The 9,381-nt window shown below is 40.5% G+C and overlaps 1 protein-coding gene across 2 annotated transcripts in view; it reads left to right on the top strand.

Annotated features, from left to right (window-relative positions):
- The window catches only part of CCN4 (cellular communication network factor 4), a 34,075-nt gene that overhangs the window by 18,625 nt on the left and 6,069 nt on the right, over positions 1–9,381 (top strand). The window contains exon 2 of one of the 2 annotated variants that reach the window (XM_057379074.1): positions 7,945–8,224. In XM_057379074.1, the coding sequence (XP_057235057.1) occupies positions 7,945–8,224 (280 nt within the window). Of the gene's footprint in view, positions 1–7,944; positions 8,225–9,381 lie in introns of those variants that run through there. The other variant, XM_057379075.1, reaches the window with a different exon arrangement.

Below are 9,381 nucleotides of genomic sequence, written 5' to 3'. Positions count from 1 at the left end.
TTTTTTTTTTTTTTTTTTTTTTTTCCCAGAGGAACTCAACTCATGGTAGGAGATATCAGCTAAAACTTTCACAATACAGATGTGAAAGTATCACAAGCTGAGCTGAGCTTTTCTGGAGACCAAGGTGCAAGGCTTGTCCTTGCAAGCACAACACAGCAATCATGGGGATGGTGTTTGCCATTGCTGGTACTTAGAATTGTACTACTGCCGTTATTCTTTTCCCTTGCTTGGTGTAAGAGAAAATCTGATGATACTCCTCTCCCACGCTGTGTTTCACTGCTTTCCTGATTTGGTTTTCTAATTAAAGTCTTGTTGAACATTTGGGTTCCACGATTCTGTGAAGAAAAGCTGCTTTCCTCACAGAAGTATGGCCAGACCATACCCAGATCAGGAGACCTGATCCACTGTGCTGTGGATGCCTTTGCCTCAAATGTACAATTGCTGCTTTACTGATCCCTTTGAGCACACAGAACTAACTCACTTCAGATGCTACAAGAGACTTTTGCCATGGTTCTGCCTGGCAAAGGGTAAGATAACATATCAGACTGGATCATAATGTTCTGCAATCAGACTCTGGACTGGCTTCAGGTCCTCCCCAAATATGCAGAAGTCTGGCATCTTCTTTTGGCCCTAAGGATGTTGCTGACCTATGTCTTCCATCTGCACTCTGTTTTGCATATCTCATAACACTCTATAAGCCACAGTTACCAAAATACAGCATGCTTGGCACAAAATATCCTTTCATGATGGGACACTRTATCTGGAAATGCTGCTGTTTATTCAGACAAGTTGTAGGCTCCATCTGTTTTTTACTTAACCACAGAGATGTAGCAATGCAAAGACTGCTCATCTTTCATTGAGAGTCTTGAGATGGCTTTGATATAATGATGGAATACGGTATTAAATGGCAGCTATATTTTTGGATGAAGCCATGCATGCCATGTGTTCCAAAGGGGCCATTAAAGTAGCAGTAGCAGCGCTTCTTTTTTCCTTCTGTTATCTTAAAATCTTCCAGCTGCAAAACCAGATTTATGGTAGGTTTCCTGTTATCAAATCAAATAATAATTAGATGTCAAATAGCTTTACTTTGGCTGGAAGATGAGATGGTCCTGAAAAATAGAATTCTTCTGTCTGCATTATATGCACCATTWAACAAATAGATTAGTTTTTATTCACTGAGCTAGAACCAGACTTTAGGTGGCAAAATGCAGAACTGAATTTGGGAAGATGTCTTGTTGGTGGTTTGGGTTTACRGGCATTTTTCCACACCTGGTTTTGGCAAGGTGTGAAACTCAGGCTGCCAGGAGYGCTGACTGTCTGTGCCCTCTGGAGATCTGAGTGCAACATGGGAGGATGGAGAATTCAGAGCTGCCCTGGATGAYSCWTTGTGATGTTGCATTGCTCTGCCAKTAAAGAAGTTSCTTTCCCAGTGTTYAGAACCTYCACAAACACATTCTGTGGCTGCTGGTCCTTGTTTTACCCTTTGCTACCACTGACAAGAGTGGCCTGAGAGTAGCCCAGCTCCCTCAGTGTCTTCTCCTTTTGATCTCTGACCATCTTGATAACCATGCTCTAGACTGAAAATTGCCAGATACACCACTTAAAGTGAGGGTTAAATGCTGTAGTCCAGAAATTAATTGATCTATTGATATGTCACAGAGACCAGATTCTTTTCCATATTGCTTCTAAACAAACTATTTAATAATGCAAAATGAGAGCAAACACCYAGCCCATAGTATGGATTTCAAGGAGGAAGAAACTTTGATAGTTGGAAAATAAACATGAAACTCAGAGCTAGGGAGGAATAGTTGTGGTAACTTGATATGGAGGGMAAATTGTTATTTAAGGGAAATAGGGATGCATGACTTCATCAGTTCATTAGCAGCTCWAGGGAAGAGCAGGTATTAGGTCARGAAAACTGTTTCAGATCACAGAATTAAAATAACATTGAAATTTAAAACTGGAAAGTTGTTTTAAATCAAAATTCTCTGCAGTGGAACAGAAATGGAAAATTCAGGATACTTGAAAATTTGGATTTATATTTTCATTAAAAAGAATTMATGGAAACCAAGATAATTTTGAAGAACTGAATAAAATCAGGGGAAAAAAAAACCCACAACCAACAAACAAAACAAACAAATAAGTGGAGCTTTTAAATTTTTCTTTACTTTTCCTGCTCAGCATGGAAGAGTGTCCCAAAGAGGGTAAGAAGACAAAAAGCATCTTCCTTTTAATTTCAAAGCCATAAGTGAAAAGGAGATAAGCAAATGCAGAACAAGGCCACTTGCAAAGTAAAACCTCTGCCAAAGAAGTCTGCTCTTGTCTGGCAGATGGAACTGATACCAGTTTTTGCTCCTTAGATTTTTGGCTGATACATCAATATCTTGTACTGTACAGTTTTAGGGTGGTTTCTAACTCTGTCATCTTGGATGGTCCACACACATTTTTCTATAAGTGGAGTCTGTCTGCTTTTACCTTCTGGAGACTTTTCTCATTGTTCCTCCAGATGTTCCCTGTTACTTTTCAAACTCCACTCCAGTGCAAGCTTGTTCCACGGGATGAGCTCATTGCAGCAAAAGACATTAAAATGCTCTTAGAGCACAGAAATTGTGCTGTTTAATATCTCTATTTGTGGAGTATGTGGTGACAGTGTCAATTTGTTAATGATGCCCAAACATTTTTAGGTCACCCTATTCTGAGTAAGTGCTTCTTTTACTGGGGCAACTGTTATGAAACATCAGGTTGCTTTCCAACAGGGAAGTTTTTCCCCTCTGAATATTTCATGGAAAAATATGAAGAAAACAGGAGGTCACACTGAGCTTGCCAGTAAAAGCAATTTCTTGGCAAAGAGATGAATGTATGTGATCTTTATTCTAATTGTCTAARCTGATTTAGAAAAGACTATTCCAAACATTTGTCTACATTCCTCCCCCAGATACATTTCCCAAAATAAAGTTATGGGAAGCTGATTGTTCATCATTCATGGATCCACAGATATATAATGATTGTCTCACTGGGKATATTTTATTTTCTTAGGCTATTGAATGTTTTGCTTCATGCAAAACGTTCCTTTCTGCTCAACCTACCATCCACAGTAAAAATAAATCCAGCTGGCACCTGACATCTTCAAAACTGTCTTATATTTTCTGGGTTCAGAGTCTGCTATTTCACAACGTGTCCTGGAGATTTCATGTCTGGAATTACTTTTAATGAGGTATCTAGAACCTCATGCATGCTCTGGGGAAGCTGAGCCCTGGATAGTAGTATTTTTCTCTGACCATTAAAATCTGCAGAATCTGATTTATAACTCTGTCCTGATGCTACTTGTCCTTAGCATTAACTTGTGACAGTTTATGAGCATTCATGGGGACTTAGGGATTTGTTGCAAGAGTTTAACAGTGAGGAAGTCCTGATGATACTGTGATTACTGCTGATCTCTCTRTAAGAACTGGCTCTCTGTTAACACATCTGTTTTGGGTATAATAATAAAGCAAAAATTCAGAAATATTCAGCACAGAAGTTTCAACTGAGCAAAATCAAGAACAAACTTCTACCCTGAGGGCCTGATTTAAGCCCACTGATATAAGCCAGGTCCTGTTTTACATTGCCTTCTCTGTGACTAGAATTACGAGTTTTTAACTTCTGTCAGTTCTGGGATGAAACTAAGAAATCTCGATCCTTGCCCAGAAATACAACTGAGGRATGAAAGGGTATGTAGCTTCATTTAATGGATTATTTATATTTAATTTTGTCTTTTCATTTTTTACTTATTTATTGAGCTCCAGATGCTGTGYTCCCCTGGGAATGCGCTACATCAGGTTAGTGTTAGCAACTTTGGGAATGTGCATGTGGAGTCTCCTGGGGTGCCTTTAAAATAATTTTGGATAATGGGAATATTTAGGGYGGTCCCTGAACTASARTTGGCCCTACAGGCATTTCTGCTTKTGCTGTCTCAATAGTTCGGCCAGTAGGTGGAACCAGGGGAAAGCAGATGTGTGTTATGTACAAATGCTGRACCCTTCCTAAGGAGATGCATCCAAGGTGTCTGCTTAAAATTGCGGCTTTAACTTCAGTGTTCCTGTTTAGAACAGTCAAACTCCAAATCTGGAGCTATTTTTAAACACTGACAGGATGACGTTGTCAGACCTTAGTAGTAAGRAGAATGTTTTAATAAAATTTACTCACTAATCATTTTCACTAGTGAAAATRTCAGAGAGAGAGAACAGAGGGATAATCCAGATCACATCATATCCTTCCATCAACGACATCTGGCATTTGCTCAGAAAGGCAGTACCAGAATGTAGGTTAAAAATATTTCTTTAATGTTTTCTACCATTGTAGTCTGCCCAACAGCATGTATCCTCCAAAACACAGCTTGGGCAGCTCTGTGTGAAATAAAAAATTCTCCTTTGAGGTCAAATTACCATCAAGGAGAACGCAGAAGGAGGTGATAAAATGCTAAGGTTTTTGCTACTGTGGGACCATTTCTCCAGCTCTGTTGATAGTTAAAGGAACCCAATTTAGAAGTCACCATCCTTTCTGAACATTTCCAATCAATAAACTACCTTCACCTAGCTTCTTCCTGCCTTCACCTWGCTGATAAGAAAAATACTTGAAAGAAAAAAGGTTTTAAGAGTAAGGTCTTGCAGCACTGAAACAATAAAATCAATGCCCACGAATATATTTTTAAACATCTGTAAAAACCAGAAGCAAAGGAGTATATTGTGATTCTTTGCTGCTTCAAAGCAAAGGCGGAGGCTCCTCATGTSTTATGTAAATGTGCTGCAATAAATGTGCCTGGCTTGTAGTTTGGGCTCTGTACACTAATTTCAGCACTAAAGCTTAAGTTTTCTAGTTTTCAAAACTAAAACATACTTAAAAGTAGTTTTTTTCAATAGATTGAAAATATACTTTGCCAGTAGAAAGAATGTGCTGCTAAAATGCTGCTATCCATTTTGTATCTTGAAACTTGGATAGTAAGACTCCTGGTTATTAAAAATACTGAATTTGTGGCTATGGCAGAGTGAGTAATTTTTTATTTTCTCCTCCTCTCCTCTTGAATGTGAAGACAGAAATTAGCTGGAAGTTGTTAGCAATATGTTCTGCAGGTGCAAAAATAAAGTAATTTTGGAGGTTGTCAAGCACAAATCAGGAGTGACTTTAATAGACAGTTATCAGGCATGGCAGGGTGAGAAAAGCTTCATCTTGTTTTAATGAGAATGGGCATRTACCTCCAAAAGCAGAAAAATTAGAACTCGTGAATAATTTTGATGGAATATTTTCTCCTTGGCATCCAAGATAACAAATGTGCAGACTCCAAGATTGAAGAATAATTAAATGAAACAGGTTAATTACCAGTACTTGGGAAAATAAATTTCCTAACAGGCACATTCTTTTATCTTTCTGACATTTTAAAACAAACTTGTCAAATCCCCACTACCGTGACTTTGGTGTTTGTTTTGCTCTTTGCTCTTATTTCAGATCTGTTACAAAATCGTTGTCCTCTTATGCATTATATTGACCCTAAAAACATGATTCCTGAAATGTTAAATTATGTAAGCAGATTTTTTTTTTTTTTTTGGTGTTTTTTTCTAGTTAAGGATGCCTACTGGGGAAGGCCATTACAGCGTGATTTCCTGTTGATGGCATTTGTGGAAAGCATTAGCCATGATAATTTAACCAACATAYTGATTAATAAGGAAGTTTCTATTTTCTAAAATATTCTGGGACATTGAAGTGGTAGGGCTGAATGACTTTTACAAAGGCTCTTAGGTATTCCAGTGATGACAGCTGACCATGGAAACAGGAAAGCAAATAATTTCATAAATCTACAGAATTGTTTCTCCCACTTTGAGGTTCTGAGGGATTTAGGAGGGGAGAGGATGAAAGCCTGGAAGCTGTACAGGTTGTGCATTTTTGAAGGGTCCAGTGGACAACAGTTTCCAAAGGCTGGGTTTTGTTTAGGCAGTGATGGAGCCTAGGATGTGATGCCAATTCCATCACTCCACACCTTCCCTGTCTGTAGAACACAGCAGTGCCAGTATTTTGATGTGTGATCAGTACTGTGTGATCACAGTGCTTTGATGCCTGTCCACACTGATTACCTGAAGATGCTTCTGTAGCCCATGCTGCATCCTTCCAAGGGACTCAGCCACACCTCTGGACATTTCAGCCAGCACACCCAAGAAATACAACAGTTCATCTGGAAGGATGGACACTGGAAAGGCTTCCCTGGYCAGCTCAGGTTTCAGACCTAGAGGAAGGGCTGTGAAATGATTTACTCTAAACTCCTGTCTATCATGAGCCACCAAATGTCTCCCAGCTATTCTGTGCTTTAGAAGAACTCAGCCTCAGCCCTTCACATGTTAAATAAACCCACAGGAGTATCAGAACTCCTCTTTGCTCCGAGTGTTGGCTCACAGACTCTTTCATATCTGCACAGGGAGAAGCTGTTTGCTTGCTCCTGGTGRCAATGGAAACAAGGGACGGTGAAAGGATTTACTTACAGGGTTGGGCTGTGGCAATGAGCTCTTTAAATAGCTCTGTGACTTTTGTCTGTGTATCTGGATTTGATTATTAAGCACTTTTTTAATGATCARCAACAAAGTAAATAGATTTATTGCACTTGAGGAGGCTTTTCTTCTCAAGTGGCAGATTATTGCACCTGCTCAAATGGTTATGAGTGGAATAAAAATCCTATGATTAAAAGGCCAGGGCTTTTCATTGATCTGAATGTTCCTCTTTTAACAACTCTGACAGCATCAAGGAGCCTTTAAGTGGGAATAAATTGTATTGGTATGTTTTAGTTTAAACATGAGTTTAAAGGTGTTTTTAAGCCAATGTTTAGGCCAACTGTTTGTAAAAGGGGCCTTAATGGAATTGGGAWTTATGCCCAGAGCAAACACATTGTCTATTTGGCAGTGATTAGCAATGTGTTCACAATTTAGTGCCCTAAATATAGGATAACCAATTACCAAGATATTTAARTACACCTTCAGATACAGCAGTAGTGGGTTTAGAAATGTACTTCAATAAAATCTGAGCCTGCTAACAAAGAAACTGTGCAAAGACAGTAAAGAGTCTTTGCAGAGGTATCTTAATGGACAGCTCACCACTTGTGGGGTTCTAAGTCTTGGGAATGCTTTTTCCCATAAAATCTTGGGTGAGGCGTTTTCTTCATGTTGCATTGTTGGAAAGYCTTTTATTTGAGACATCTCAAACTTCAAAGAGGACAAAACAGTGGGGWTATAAAGTACAGTACAAGGAAGGCAGCAATGGATGGAATTACCTTAGCAATTTCTAGAGCCTGACTTTCCTTGTCTGAAGTTTTCAGGGTTACACACTTTTTGCAGGTCTAAAAAGGGCTTCTACACCACATGCCCAAGCAGGGCCATGTTCTGTCTGCTGTTGACAGTATGTGAATCTTTTTTATTCATTTGTTTCTGTGCCTGAGATACTGTGCCCTGCTTCACCTCCATGTACAGCACAGGTTTTTGCGCARTGATCCCATTAGAAAAGTGAAATGTTTCCTTTGTCACTGGGCTGATTTGCACCCTTCCTGCACCACAGATRTGGCTGGTGCTGTTAAATATCCAGAGTTTGCTCTGCAGGGACTTGAGAGAGCAGAAGGCAATGACCCCTCCGCCCATCACCACCACCTTCTGTGGGTTTTGATATGAACTACAATGTCCCAGTACTCCGTGATCTCAGTAATGGTGACTGGAACTGCATCACTGTGCTACATGAAATCCCTTTTCAGCCTTGATTTACCTTGATCAGGTTTTTTATCTGATTATCATATTTTGAATTAACTTACAGGCTGCTTTGTTGGATTATATTTTACTCTGTATACCTGAGGGGTTTTTAACCGAGGATTATGCAGCACAGGGTTTGCAGCCCCCATTTCTCTGTAACGCTCTCCAAGCTGTGTTTCTTTGCTTGCAGGCCACTGCCCAGACCTCCCCCAGCATGAACAGCACCGTCCCAGCCACGACAGAGACCTACACACGGACCCAGTACTGCAAGTGGCCCTGCGAGTGCCCCAAGTCCCCGCCACGGTGCTCTGTCGGTGTCAGCCTGGTCACAGATGGCTGTGAGTGCTGCAAGACGTGCGCCAAACAGCGCGGGGAGAGCTGCACCGAGGCCGACACCTGCGACTTCCACAGGGGCTTGTACTGCGACTACAGCCGAGACAGACCTAGGTACGAAATAGGAGTATGTGCACGTAAGTGATGTACATATATTTTTGACTTAGATAAACGCCGGCAGCTCCCGTCAGTCTGAGCAGGGGTTGCGATTTATCGCCTTTTAGATATCTGGCTGCACACTCATCAGCTCCTCTGTGCATCATCTTCCATTCCCTTGTAGCTGTCCTTGTTCTCAGGGCACTTGGTTGGATGGGAAATGACATCTGAATTATTGCTCTTTGATTTGGCTGCAGCCAAGAGCAAAGACCAATCAGTATTTGAATTATTACAGATTATTCTGTAACAAGAGGAGGTGCTGCAGTGCGTTGGGGATGAAGGTAGGACAGGTGTACACCTGGATTTAAAGACAAGCAATGTCRGTACATACATGAAAACCATGACATTAACGGGATGCTTTTGGCTTATTCCCTATAGTGGATACCTTGGAAGGTCTGTAGAACAACCTGTCAAGAGGGTCAGGAAGGAATCATCTCCTATCACAGCTGGTCAGTGACAAACTGAGGTCTGAGCCTTAACTTTACAATAGTCACAGTCATATCAGCTGCCATGAGGCAGAAGGATTTCTTCCTGCCTGTCATTACAAACTCTTGGTTTCATGTGACTGGAATGCTTTTCAAAAAGAAATTTGTACGTCAAGAGTATATTCACTTGTTCTGAGTTCCAGAACAGGAGGAAGAATCTTATCCTCTCATAAAAGTCAGGAATTATTGAAAATCATTACTCTGGGAATGATTAAAAGCGGAAGGATCACGAGCACAAGCACACAGATTGCTGATTGGAAAGGCTGCTTTTTAGTAGGTTATTAGAACATATGGTCATGGCTTTAGTTTCATAAACAGGAAAAAGCCATTTAGCTGGAGGGTCTTCTGGGCTGGAATGTAACCATGAATGATCTAAGAGAAAATGCAAAGGTGAAGGGAAACCTGGAGGAGAGCTGGCTGTGAGTTGAACAGATAGAATAACTGATCCACAGAAGAGGAAAATGATTGCAAACTGTGGGCTTCGATAAACAGAATAAACAGAGGTCACACAGGGGGCAGGTCTGAGGAGTTCTGAGGAGTTAAGAGGTTCAGGGTAGCTGGCAGATTCTCACAGAAGTGATACTAGGCGTTGCTCTTCCTCAGCAGAAGGGTGGGAAGTCTAATAAGAAATGACCTTGGCTTTGCACTGGCTC

The sequence above is a fragment of the Malurus melanocephalus genome, unplaced genomic scaffold (genome assembly GCF_030028575.1).
Source record: "Malurus melanocephalus ecotype Western Australia unplaced genomic scaffold, MMel_1.1 scaffold_385, whole genome shotgun sequence".
Lineage (NCBI taxonomy): Eukaryota > Metazoa > Chordata > Aves > Passeriformes > Maluridae > Malurus > Malurus melanocephalus.
Note: the sequence above shows the minus strand (reverse complement) of the source record. Positions and strands in the feature narration are given on the sequence as shown.